General features: G+C 37.0%; 1 protein-coding gene across 1 annotated transcript in view; it reads right to left on the reverse strand.

The window, feature by feature from the left end:
- LOC306881686 (voltage-gated potassium channel subunit beta-1-like) overlaps positions 1-14,908 on the reverse strand; it is a 31,473-nt gene that overhangs the window by 12,920 nt on the left and 3,645 nt on the right. The window contains exons 2-7 of the mRNA XM_079435888.1: positions 9,803-9,846; positions 6,324-6,361; positions 3,386-3,465; positions 2,241-2,285; positions 2,083-2,127; positions 1,888-1,931 (exon numbers count right to left, since the gene is read on the reverse strand). Of these exons, the coding sequence (XP_079292014.1) occupies positions 1,888-1,931; positions 2,083-2,127; positions 2,241-2,285; positions 3,386-3,465; positions 6,324-6,361; positions 9,803-9,846 (296 nt within the window). The remainder of the gene's footprint in view (positions 1-1,887; positions 1,932-2,082; positions 2,128-2,240; positions 2,286-3,385; positions 3,466-6,323; positions 6,362-9,802; positions 9,847-14,908) is intronic.

The raw sequence follows: 14,908 nt of genomic DNA on the forward strand, positions 1-14,908 counted from the left end.
GTAACATTATAAATGTCTTTACTGTCACTTTTGGTCAATTTAATGCATCCTTCCTTGCTGAATAAAAGTATTAGCTTCTTTAAAAGTTGTTTTTCCATTAGGAACTTCACAAAAATCTATTCGGTGAAATGTTTTGCATGAAATGTTTTGTGATGTTTTTCCTTTTTAATAAATGCCACTTGGTTTGACATTTTGTTGTTTATTGCAGTGGCATTCAAACTTTTTTGGAATGGTGCTTAAGTGTTCAAATACTTTTTGGGGTCACGCCACACATTTTTATTCATTCCATTTAAGCTTTTCTTTCAAATAATACACATACTTTACTGTAGCTTTTCTTATTTCGAAAACCAGTATTTAAGTACTGTGAAAATAATGGACTGGCAAAACTTAACAGTCATGCCAATAAATCTTGGCTGAGAGAAAAAGAAAGAAAGCAAACACCAGGTGTGTTGAAACAAAGTTGTCAGATAGCTTTCAGGTGATCAGACGTGATTACTCTGCCATACTGAAATGAATCTGACAGATAAACCCCACGGTCGTCCTTTCACAAAAACACTGTAGTCCAGCCAATCTCAGACTCATTAAACGGGCCTGTGCTCACGGAGCGCGTCCTCGCATCCGCCATGGCTCTAATCAGTCAGAATTTTCTGGGTTTGTGGAGGAGATATTCTTAGCAGGGAGCTTTTTTTTAAAGTACATAGAGGATAAACAGACGTTTCTTTCTAGCCCACAAACAATGTCAAACAAACACAAGCTAGCAAGGAGGGGAGAGAGACACAAACGAGGAAGGAAAACTACACACAAGCTGGAGTGATAAAAATAACTTGGAGAACAGGGGGGAGGGAAGGAGGGATGAGCGCAGTATGCAATGGTTCAATTAGTTTCATGAAATACAAACAGTGCATTTTCTAAATCTGAAAGTGATACAGAAATGACATTACACATATTAAACTCTCTTGAAATCAGTGGTTCACCTCCATCTCATACAGTAATAAAGCAGATACAGTTCAGAATATTACTACATGCAGATTTCCACTCTTGATTAATCGCTCAAATAAAGCTTATGATTTCAAACACTTCACATAATTCATGCAGTCAATTATCAGAATACGTCAATATGCCATTTCAATTATGCATTAGGCTATTAAAGCAATCTGAATTCAGTGATGGATGTCTTTTACCATACTTTATTGTGTCAGGAACATATAGTACTATTGCCAATAATCACAAGCTCTTTCATAAAAAAAGAGATCAAAACGGGTACTAAAATAGTTCAACCAAAAATAACAAATAAATAAATCAAAACCCTTGGCATCTAAATTTATATGTGATCAAAATAATATTTTTTTAAATATTTATCCGCATTTTAGTCTTGCTTCCAGTAGAAATATCTAAACAGAATAAATGTCCTTGAGATGCAAAATTTGACAATGGCATAAGACAAATAAACACAAAATGAATGAATGAATAATTAAATATGTAAGTAAGGAAGTGGGTAAGTAAATAAATTAAACAAGATCATATTTTTATTGATGCTTTATTATGCTTTTCATGTAAATGTATCTTGTTTTAAAGATGTTTAGACATTTTTACTGGAAAACAAGACAACAAACCTACAGATTAAATGGTTTCTGTATCATACTGCATTTGGTTTGCATAATCTTTATCAAAAAGGAATGAGAAAGAGAATCTCACACCGTTTAAGAATGAATGCTGGTGTGAGTGCTGAGCTTTTATTAGAAACAAGGCCACACACAGTCTACTGCAGTGAAAGAGAAAAAAAAAAATCAATAAAAGGAGGAGAGAACTAGAAAGAAATGAAGAAAAAAAGTTCAGGTCAATTACAAACGACAGGGGAATTAGAAGAAAGAAGAAGAATATCTATACCTTCAATAATGTGCTTCCTAGAGAGCCCGCGCTCTGTCTCTGCCCTAGAGAAATAGAAAGAAAGCAAGCTTTAAATAAGCAGACTAAATCTAAAAGCCTAAATCTCAAGGAGAAAATGAGAGTAGTTGTTATTGATAGAATGAATAGACAGGCAGACAAAAATAAAGAAAGAAAGGCAGATAGACAGATACTCACTTTCCTCCCCAGTACAGTTTAGTGGTGATAACCAGACTGGATCTCCTGTACACAAACAGACAGATTATGGACTTTGTGTGAAAGCAGTGGCATTATACATTTCTCAGCCAATGAAATTGCTGATTAAAATCATAATATGAAAGAACTAAGATAAATACCGCCAACACTTCTTCTTGATAATGTTTCCTAGGATTATTTCAGCCCTGTGAAGAAGAAAGACACGTTTTATGAGCTTTTTAAGATTTTATTTCTGGATTTGTATAGAATTTTTCCATGTCACTGTGAGGTGAATTCACTATAGGGCCACTATAGCACTGCACTATGCATATATTTAAACTTCAAAGTTACTGTAATTTTTTCAGGGTAAACACTCCTCCTTTGTATGCATGAGTTTCATTATAGAAGTCGCCAGATTCACAAACGTCAGCGCTATTTGCCTGACACAGTTAACGTTGAGCTATGGTTACTGTCCACAGAAAGCTGGAGGAAATTTAAAGCTTATTCAAAATGAATGTTAGTGTACTTCTCTAGTGATCAAGACAGCAGTAATTCATCAAACAATGCACAAAGAATGGAGAAAAGCATCACAACCAGGCACATATCCAGACTTCTGGCATTTTAAAGGTGCCTTATGACAGTGGTGGAGTGATGATGTACAGTCCCAGAAATATATGATCACTCTAGTCTGTTGTGCCATGCGCTAACACTTAGAAACTGACCTGCAAACCTAGAAACTGATCTATGCAAATTGCATTTAGCACTAAATTTGTGGCTGTTTGCATCTGAACCTGAATGAATAATTTCTTTAGTGAATTTGGTGCAAAAGCAATGCAGACAATGTGTGCAAAAACGATGCTATCAGTGCGTGCAATTCAATCATAGTGAATTCCCTTCTGCTTCTTCTAACAGGTTTAGATGAATCAGCTTGGCAAGTTTGGATCTGAAGTTTACAGGATGGACTGTAATCCAGGATTATTTGTGCTCTTACACACTGGCTGAATCCCAATTTGCATACTATCCATTCAGTAGGTTCTACTAGTATGCAAGTATCTAGATCGGTGGTCTCAAACTCAATTCCTGGAGGGCCGAAGCTCTGCACAGTTTAGCTCCAACCAACTCCAAATCACTCCTGCTCAGAAGTTTCTAGTGATCCTGAAGAGTTTGATTAGCTGGATCAGGTGTGTTTGATTAGGGTTGGAGCTAAACTGTGCAGAGCTGCGGCTCTCCAGGAATTGAGTTTGAGACCAATGATCTAGATGGATTTAGCCACTCTATTTTGCTTTAAGTCAAAGGTCAAACTCACTTCCCAGCTGAATAGACCTCTGCAGTGTCAAAGAGGTTGACCCCGTTTTCATAGGCTATAGTCATCAGCTGCTCTGCCACCTACAAAACACACACACACACACACACACACACACACACACACACACATCAAGCACTCAGCTGTCAGTCAGCATTGCAGAGAGCTCAGAAGTGCGTGTAAACGGATAACTGAGTGCTCACCTTTCTGAAAACAGTGCTGCTTAAATCCACTTCACATGATTCACTGCCATGTGAAGCACTTTTATAACATTCAAGTCCATAACATTTAATTTGTTCAAACCAAATTCAGGGTTGAGCTGAATTTGTACTTTTTAGACATATTGCTTTGAACCTTTGAAGAATGTTTTTGTCACATTATATTCATATGGACAGTGCAGTTGGGATAGGAAGCGATGCAGAGAGAAGCCCAGAACAGAATCAGAAAATTATTATAAAGAAAAAGTTTATCTTTGTAATCTTTCATAAAAATGCAATAGCTTTCTCTGCCCGTGAAACGATTTTCTTTTCGGTTGATTTCACAGAGCGCTGACTGTTGTTTTCAACCCCTCCCCGCCAACCATTTGGCTCCATCCTGGTATTTAATGCCTATGTATATAGGAATACAGTACGTATAGCATTGCATGGAGTTTACATCTGACGGTTATTTCATTCTTTACACTTCACATTGTTTGTCACATGATGCAGAAAAAAATAATATGGCTTTATGGACAGATTTTCAGGCAGATGTACTGAGTATAATGGCATTCATGCACATAAGAAGTTAACAAGATTATTATTATGCGTGGATGCTTTGTAAATGTATCCTTTAAAAATTGTGCTCATCATTTTATATATAGTAACAGCTAGCCATGACGTAGGATGAGATAAATTAAACTGCACTGCAGTATCACAACTGTTTTCAAGATTTAAAAGCACAAGCTGTTAAATTACTGAGACACATGAGTCTTCATTACCCACATGAAATAGCCTTAAAACGCAGCCTTATAGGGACGGTTCATACAGAATGCGTTTTAAAATTTACACTGTGCTGCTTTTCTATTGTTTTTTTGTGTAAATGTGCGCTAGATGGACATATTTGACTTTACTGCTCGTGTCTTATATGTGACCCTGGACCACAAAACCAGTCATAACTTTTTCAATTTCAATTTGTCAGCTTATTGAATTAAGTCACCAAATTAAAATTATTTTTAAAGAGCAACGCTTATTTTATATTAACATTAGGTTAACTAATGTGAAATTTTGTTCAGGTATTAATGTTGGCCAGTAGCCTTTTGAGAAAATAAAATTGTATGTTAGCTAAATTAAACCAGTATTATGGCTATAGCTGCCTTTCCAGTTTTAGAATTAGTTTGTTATAGTTTTTAAATGGAATTTAGGATTAACTGCATTTTTTTGTATTTGTGTCTTAAAGGCAACTGCAATGAAGCATCAAGAAAGACATGAGCATGCAGCCACCCTGAGACTAATAATTCATGATAAGAGAACATCTATGGTTTTGAGAGGTTTGTTTATTCTATATGGGTTTGCCTTTTAAAAATGTGCCATTTCTACTTCTTGTTTTTCAGAGGAGACATTTCTGTCACTAACAAAGTGGATGGTGAGCAAAGGATTGTGGCCACGCTTTGAAGCAGCACCTATGGCTATGTATTCTTTGGCTGCTTGTCTTTTTTCCCCATTATGTTTCTGTTGCCTAAAGATTCTTTGTGAGGATGAATCCAGAGGATACAACATATTGCACTGCAAACCGCCCTAAGACAGGAGAAATGGTGAAGATGCACTGTTCCAGCGTTGGAAGACTGTATTTTTAAGTGTTATACATGCAATGTTTTAAATAAAGAATTTGATATTTCTGATATTATTGTGTCTGTTTTAATTGAATACCAGTAGTACCCATGTAGAGTAATATATCTAAGGAAATCTATATTAAAATTAATGAATTACAGTAGTATACTGATGAATTGGATTTTTTTACAGTAATTTACTGTAAATCAAATACAGTTTGCTACTGTAAATCTTAATTACAGTATCTTACTGGCAACAGTGTCTTGAGACCTTGTACTGCTCCAGACACATTGATCAAAGATGTCCATCTAGTGCATATTTAAAAAGCACTGTAGTGGAACACAAAAATGTGTTTTGTGTGAATGGCCCCTTACTAGGTCTGGGAACAGAGCATCTGTTTTTCTTGTGTAACTGCTGCAAAGATACAATGAGCTTCATGTCAGAGTTTGATCTTCTGTTGACAGAACAATTGGTGGCCAAAACCACTGCAATCCTCTCTCTTACTCTCTTTGATGGAGAACTGTCAGCATGAGTGACAGGGATCCGTTCTGTCAGTGTAGTTGTATATTGGCAGACCGATGAGGAAAAACCGTCTGTTCAGCTGCTGATGAAATTACTTATGACATGTGGAGAAGGGGACCGAACGGGGATGTCCACATCTCGCATAATTTGATTGGACAAGAGGGATGATTGGACAATAGAGGAGACTCCGCCTCTGGGGAAAGACAGGCTTGTCGTGGAAGTTGCTGCTGCGGGGACTTTTATGATGTAAGAAGCGCTAGTGTTTATGTGCATTTGCCCTGGGTGAGTGTCAGAAATGGGCACTGGCAGAATGATATTATTGTTTGAATAATGAGGAAGACCATAGCATGATGTGTGTACGAGCCTTCCTCTCTGCCAGGACTGTCAACACAAAACATGCTTATCTCGACTAAATCTGCCCAATATGTGATTATGGCTAGAGTGGATTTAGAAATGAGAATAATGGGTAAAAACAAAAAACTGATGATTACAATTACAACATTTATTATGAGTAAATAGATTGTTTACCCTCCAGATTAATTGTTGTTGAAAATATCTATGATATGAGTTAAGTTCATATTCTGGTTATGAATAAAAAAAAATTCAATACTCACCTCATCTGAAATCTGTCCCCCAAATGTCACCCACGTGCCTAAGAGAGAGAAATGAATCGAAAGAAAGAGGAAGTGAGTCAGAGGTTAGTTTGTTCCAAGTAGAGCTTGATTTATTTGCTCTGGTGACTGTCACAGAAACGCTCAAACAGATTAGAACAAAACACAGACCTGATTCTGAATGTTTTACAGTAATAATGCCAGTTAAAGAAGAATTTTAAAACAAATAAGATCAGCGACATTTCCAGAACCTTAATTGCTGTTCAGTGGACTTGGTGTCTATTGTCACTCACATTTTGATGTAAACAAATCAACATTTCCCTGTTAATTTCATTCATTATGATACGATACTTTGCTTGGGACATGAACCATTTATTAATTCAGTATATTTCTTTGTTTTATTTTGGATGAAAATCACTGTATAAATGTATGTATTGTAATCATCTTCTTAAAGAGCAGGAATTATGACTTGTTTTTTTTAGTTCTTTATAGGTTAATTTGCTTTTAATTAAAATAATCATAACCAAAACAGTAAAACTAATTTTTTATATATTTTTTTTTTTTGTTAATTATTTTTATATTTCATTATTTAATATGTTAAAATGAAATAAAAATGTCAAAAGAACAGCATTTATTCATAACAGAAATGTTTTTAATGTCACTTCATTTCAATTTAATGCATCCTTGCTGGACAAAATTATTAATTTATTATATCTATGTTTATGTGGAATTTGCATTTGATACATAAAATTCAAAACATAAAAATAAATACTTCAGTTCAATATACAAAGAAAGAGACAAAAATGAGGTTGATTCTTGGTTAAAAAAAAAAAAAAAAAAAAAAAAATCCCAGGTTTTCCTGAGGACTCTGTTATTCTTGGCCTGACTCACACTGCCTGCAGTCTAAGGCACCCATGATTCATTGCTGTCAGGGTAAGACTCTGCAGTCACTGCCCCACATCCCTGTCACAATCACCTACTATCACCCTAAAACTCACCCCAGCTGCGGGCTGAGCATCTCTCTAGCACACACTGGTGTGCTGGGTTTCAATACTATGGGATCAGTTGGCATCCCATGAGACGCCCGACTGTATTTCAGGGTGAGGGATCAACTGTTCCCATGGCGATCAAGCGCTTATGGGTTGTAGGATAAATGAGGAAATAGTGTGGGCGTTTGCAAGTGTTACGTTCCCTTGGTGACACCTGTGCAGTGATAAGGAACATTTGGCGCCTTTCTTATGTTTTGTACATAACGTAACAGTCCTCATGCTGCCAGATAACTTTATGCGTACAGCTACTGTGAGCAACGATGAGCACCAGGGTCATTGGCAGCTCAACAACTGAGAGAAACAAGGAATAACAGGCTCTTTCTGCCTAATCCTGGATCTCCCTATGTATTAGAGCTGATTGACGAGAATTTTTATATTAATTTACATTAAATAATTGTAAAAATTGCTATAAAATCAAAGCCATACTGTATGTCTAACCATGTTATGTTCCAAATTTGAAGTTGATATCAAAAATTCAAACTTCCTGAGAGATTTTGTTTAGGCGCTATATCGAAAAACACTTCTTAACCTGTCGCAAATGTATTCATTTATTTCCTGTCACATATTACTTCCATTTCAAATATGGAATATTGAGACTCTTTCCAATGATATGAGTTGTGTCAAGAATTGATTATAAAATATTGTAGTACATTTTTTAATATTACACTTGACACCAAAGGGAGGAGCATGCTAAAAGACTTTAAAGTACCATTTCCATGGTAAAAATGTCAAATTTTAAAACTGAATTTAGAGTGTTTAAGCTTACGAATGATATAGGACAGTTCGCTAATGGGAAATGGGCTCCACTGTGCATCAATCATAGTCTTAAAGTAAGCACCACTGACTTTCATGAACATACATTTATACACGCACATATGCACACACAAACCCATACAAAAAAACAATTACTGCTGCTTTGGTGATTTCCACTGAAAGCTGTCCTCATGTATTCAGTGAAGTGCATGTCTGAAGCGCTGAAATCTTATCAGCCTGCAGTGCTCTTGTTGTGTTTGATCAAGTGGCTAATTTTTGCGATGTCTGACCTGGAGCAATGACCTTTGACGTCTCAGGAAAGTAAGAGCTACAAGCACTGAAGGTGAGTTGCGGCACTTTCGCACAGTATTTAAGCTTCAAAACCTGCATCTTAATCACTAACCACCACTGAATAACCAGGCGCGAAATTAAGCTCCAAATTGGTTGAGTTTTATTCACAAAACAATTAAAAGCACAACTTTTGTAACCACGTTTACTCTATTTGGTGATTTGCTTACTCAATTAATTGTGCGCTAAAATAATACAGAAAGCACATGCAAATAAATAACACTAAAATCAATTTCATTCTGAAGAATCATGTGACACTGAAGACTGGAGTAATGATGCTGGAAATTCAGCTTTGCATCATAAATTACATTTTAATAATATATTAAAATATAAATAAATTACATTTTAATATTAAAATATAATTTTTTTATTTTATATTGTTATAATATTTCACAATATTACTGTATTTTAATTAAATAAATGCAGCTGTGGTGAGTATAACATTTCAAAAACATTTCAAAAATCTTACTGACCCCAAATATTTGAAGAGTAGTATATATTTGGATGCAGGCAGGAGGAAGGACTTGTACAGAGCAAGATTCTGATCTAAGATAGAAGAGACACCATTTGGAAATGCATTGTGAAGATAAGCCTGGGGCTTTTTACATTGTGGAATAGCAGCTGTTTGTTCCTCAATGCTCTTACTGAAAGCCTGTAGTATGACAACAATAAAATCCAGTTCACTCCACACCAACTAATTCAGCTGCCAATGCCCTATGGTTTTCATGAGAGCAGAGATGGTTTGCTCTTGGAGGTGAAACTAAATTTACAGTACACCATTACAATTTCTGCATTTAATTAATCAAAGAACTGACACTGCTGTAATTTCCTTGTGGGTCTTGCATTGGTTTGTAGTGATAAAAATAAAACACACAGATTGGAATGAACTGAATCAGGCATGTTCTCTTAGACGTCCATGAGTCCTGTAGCATGAGAACCGACTGCTGTATAAGCCACACTGCGTTTTTATCTCAGGAGAAGTCAACAACAGATTTATACAGTCATTATGTTTGCATTCACGAGGCTTGTTAATGAAACCATCTAATCGTAAAAATAAAAGGGAACAGAGAATAAATTAAGCGTCAACCCATCATTCTCCCGCTGTGTTTGGAGTGTGTGAGGCAATTAGTGAGCTTGTGTTTTAATTCATGATAAATTAAATATGAATGGAGGGAGGATAACATTTTCGAGATCATGTGACTCTTTAAACACACACTGTTGCCTGCACTTCAATGAAACGCACTGTGTGAACGTATCACTGATCTATGGTACTTATATTCAGTGTGACCTTTTGGTGGTTTATGGCTGCTTTATAAATCAAAAAATGCTTACCGAGTCCAAGGCATGACACTCGCAGTCCTGACTTCCCAAGATTCCTGTGGAGAGAGTGAAAAATGTGTTACCGAAGACATAACATTCCTGTGCCTTCACTTCTGTGCCTCCAGTTCATTTATTATTTTATTTTATAATTTAATAAAAACATTTACCGTTAATGTATAAAAATATAAAATAAATAAATAGCTTCTGTATGTATGTATTCTTATCATTTATTTGAACATCTTGAAAACCAATTTCAGAAATGAATATTCATTGGTTCTGGACAGGTGTTTCCATATTACACTAAACTCTAATTTAATAAGTTAAAGTAAAATTAAAATAAAAAAAGCCATTTTCGCTCAGTGCAGACAACGAATGAATATTTGATCCGCAGAGACCGTTTTACTCTTACAGCACTTCAGTGATTTAAGATCGCTAGAACAAAACTCTTTAATAGCTTTAAAAAGTACACGTGAATGCACACATACTAAATGGCTGGCTGGTATTTATGCCCCAGTCTTGGATCTGAACTTTTTATGGCTTTAGCCTCCTATTTAGATCATCTTATTGGCTACAATATAAAATAAATTAGCCATAGCTCTATTCATAGAGCGCAGATGTGACTTTAACAGCAGCCCTGGTTTCAATCTACAGTAAAACCTTAGCAATCCTTTTCTTCCATCATTAAAATTTCCTTTCCTCTGATATGTGGCTTCTTCTTAATGCCTGACTGAGTCAGAGATAACACCTCATTCACTTTAAACCCACACCTCAGCTCTGCACCACAAATCAAGAGCGTTCAAGAGTTTGCTCACCATTACTGCCCTCAAATTACTTAAACATTTGCTTGTTTCCTGTGATTATGGTGAAGAGCTGCAGTGTTTTACTGAATGCAGGAAGAACATCTATCTATAGTATCCATCCATGCATCAACAGTATCCATCCATCCATCCATTCGCATAAACCCATCTATCATATGTACCTGTCAATCAATCCATCCATCTGAACAAACACTGAAGTAATACAATTTGGCATGAAATTAGTTTGTGCTGCAGAACTAAATGACAGTTCAAACAATGTGGATTGTTGAGGAGAGGTGTGATATTGCTTTTCCATGGAATCAGACTTACAATTTTCAACAGGTAGATGAAAATCCCATAAAAATACAATGAAGGAGGGACTTGAGTCATATTTATTGACCGCAATATCAGAGACACTCAAAGAACCCAAGCAAACGCATAGCAAAGCACTAAACACCACAGTGGTTGTAGCAATCTCGCACGACGAAGGAGTAACCAAAACAGCTCTTAATTCCACTTTAAACGAAGGACAGGCAAATAACCAGGAAAACATCAGAGACAAGGAACATACAGAAACCGAAGGCTTATAAAGACAGGGAAACAAAGGAGCAAACGAGATGATTAATACAACACAGGTGATCTGAATGAACGATGATTAACTAACGAGAACAGGAACTAAACCAAATAAGGGCAAACAGGAACTAAACAGGAACATACACGTGACAATAGCAACATCCAGGCAACCACCCACAACACCTTAACATCGTGGTGGTGGGTTCTGCACCACATGCTCTTTTTAGTTAAAAATACTAGACCAACCACTCCTGATGTCTGGATCCAAACCTGCCAGCCTCAGAACCTAATTTGGCATCGTAATAACACGAACAACATGGATTTTCTGCAGTTTGGGGTATTATTTTAGGAGGAACAACCAGACATGGTACTTGAATATTTCTGTGCGGTTGTGAAGCTGTGCATTGACTTGCAGGAAGTGAGTTAGCATGCATTTGGAGGGAAACCAAGAACATTGATTTTGGCTCACGGACACCCCCCCCCATGGTTTTCAGTTTATGGTGAGAATACCAAATCACCATGCACAGTTCACACTCCCTTCCAAGTGGATCCATCTCCAACTTTCTGAGTATCATCCCCTTAAACGATCTAGGTAAGAATGAAACAAAATGAACAGATATGAAAAAAATGACCTACTTAATCACTCTATCTTGTCCCCGCAGGTCAGGTCAGGCTTCTCAGATTATTGCCTTTTCAAATAAGACAAATCTGTTGTCTTTATAAATGGCGGCTTCATCCTTCACACCAATGCAGCTGTTGCTAAAGCGATGGATGTCGCCCAACATCATCTCCCACTCAATATTTTTGTCTGATGTTCTCCCAGCCATTATTAGTTTGTGTGACATTACAACCACAGCACATTCTCAGCTGCAGACATATATAATTTAAAACTCCCTGTTCTCCGCATGATGGGGGTGTGCGTCTTTTTTACGGGTAGCAGACATGCACGCTGTTGGGTGTCAACAGATCCTTCCTTATCACAGCGAGCTGAGTCAGAGAGCTGAGGAACTGAGAGACCGCATGACATAAACCATTAGGGAAGTCGTGGCCTAATGGTTAGAGAGTCGGACTCGTAATCGAAAGGTTGCGGGTTCGAGTCCCTGGCCGGCAGGGATTGTAGGTGGGGGGAGTGAATGTCCAGCGCTCTCTCCACCCTCAATACCACGACTGAGGTGCCCTTGAGCAAGGCACCAGCATGGCTGCCCACTGCTCCGGGTGTGTGTTCACGGTGTGTGTGTGTGTGTGTGTGCATTTGTTCACTACTCACTGCTGTGTGTGTGTGCACTTGGATGGGTTAAATGCAGAGCACCAATTTCGAGTATGGGTCACCATACTTGACAATACGTCACGACTCTCTCTAAAAGCTCAGAAATGCCTCAGAAAGCCAATGGAAACTGTATGTATATTTTAACTGACATTGTACAGAGGAAGAAGGTGTGAAGAACATGGGTCTTGACAGGAAAGCAGGTCTAATTTGTTTGTATATGTGCATGACTGCGTATATAGAAACAGGTTTTTTTCCTTGTTTGACTGGATGCTCAAAACACACATAACACAAAAACACAGAATCACATCTATCAGTTATAAAGCATGGCATCACCATGTGTCCATAGAAATGACATGTTATTCTGAACATTGTACCATGGTAACTTAGTTGATACCATATTTTAGACACATCATCGTATCATGGTTTACCATGAACCATGGGAATAACTAACACCATGGTTTTTGTTTTTTAGAATACCTTAGAAGTACCTTGGAGTACCATATACTATGATAAATGAATTTCAGTGCCATGATATTATAAAAATAACATTGCAGTAAACGTTATACCACCTCCGTACCATGGTACAAAATTTTTTTTTTTTACTGAAATTCATGTATTGTGGTGTTTTTACAGTATTCCAAGAACTACCATAGTAAACCTTCAAAACACACTACCATTCAAAAGGTAGGAGTCTGTAAGATTTTTAAATGTTTTTGAAAGAAGTATCTTATGCTCACTATGGCTGCACTGATTTGATAGAAAGTACAGTAAAACAGTAATATTATGAAATATTTTTACATCATACATGTCTTTAATGTGACTTCCGATCGATTTAATGTGTCCTTGCTGAATAAAAGTGTTCATTTCTTTTAAAGGGGACATTGGATGCAAACACAATGTGTGCACACAACCACCCATAAAAATCCATTCACTCTTTTTTTTAATCCCCAAAAACCCTAAACTGTCAAACCATTTTGATTTTCTGAGCAGTATGACGTCATACTGCTCAGGCCACGCCCACAAGCATATTAGCATATTTCCACCCTCAGCAAGTTGCAAGTTTCACTGTCTGTCATTTTCTCTGCACTGAGGCAGCTGTAGTGACAACAAGGTCTCATTTGTAGTTTTATGTAAAAGGGAACATAAGGGTCTTCATTTTCTCTCGAAACAAAAAAATAGAAGAGAGAGGTGGAGTGAGCAGTAGCACATTATCATTTAAAGAGACATGCACCGAAATGGGTCGCTGTGAACAGAGCTGTTTTCGACAAGGTAAAAAGGGTGTTGTTTTACATGACCATTGAGGAATTTTAGCAGACATTTTATGAAGACCCTAAAGAATCATACCAACTTGTGGAAAATGGGCATCCGATGTCTCTTTTAAAGAAAAGAAATCATACTGACCCCAAACTCTAGAACAGTATTGTATGGTTCTATATAGTACTATGGTACAGTACCATATCCAAAACACCATGTATCAAAAATACTAAAGTACTCTGACATGCCACGATAACAACATGCAGCATTTGGAGGGCCTGACAGATAAAAGAGATGCACTTGAATATTTATCAGTATGACCGTTAAATCTGGATGAGTCCACCTGCTTTAACCATTTCAGTAATACTGTTGTAGGAGTACGAACTTGTGAGAGTGTGTGTGAGCGTGAGGCCTCATTACTGTTTCTAGTGATACTGTAGTCATCGTAAAACAGAATTGATAACGAGTTTAGAGGAGTCGGGGGACTGCTGCATAGTGTGATAACTAACTACTGTGTGTGTGTGCAGGTGGGATCTGAATGATGTTACCACTGTCTGTGTGTGTGAATGTATGTGCGCAGTATTTTAATAAAAATGAAATAGTTTTGAAACAAAACTATTAAGCCTCATTAGCAAATTAATAACTCAATATGATGATTAACAGATGGGTAACAGTGAGCAGGAAGGGATTTTCTAAGCACCACAGGATGTTCCTCAGTCAGTTCTCTCTCCAGCAGAATCGGGTTTAGTCACTCAGCAGTGTCTGAGCAGCCCAGAGCGCATCTGACAGTTAGTTCACTCAAAATTAAATATTATCTGCTCACCCTAATGTTGCCCTAATTCACCTGCCTACCTTCTAACTAACAATAGATAGACAGATAGATAGATATTTACCCTTTGTATTCTGCAAAAGAAATAAGTGCAACAATATGAAAGTCAGTATATGACAATGCAATATTGTTATTTGTGTGTGTGGACTACACCTCGCACAGGTAAATATACTGTATCTGAAAACCTGGCTAATAATCCATCATCACAAATGTCTCTCCCAACAAACCCCTGAAAATGAAAAAGTGAGATATGACTGTTGTGCCCTTTTGGGTGTCTATGAGGTCTCCTTATTCTGTGCTTCAGAAGATTCTGGAACACAGCTGCTGTGTTCCACTCACACACAAAAACACACATTAGCAATTATGGTGTGAAGAAAAATGCTTACAAGCCAAATAAA

This window comes from Barbus barbus, assembly GCF_936440315.1.
Source record: "Barbus barbus genome assembly, chromosome: 15".
Classification (NCBI taxonomy): Eukaryota; Metazoa; Chordata; class Actinopteri; order Cypriniformes; family Cyprinidae; genus Barbus; species Barbus barbus.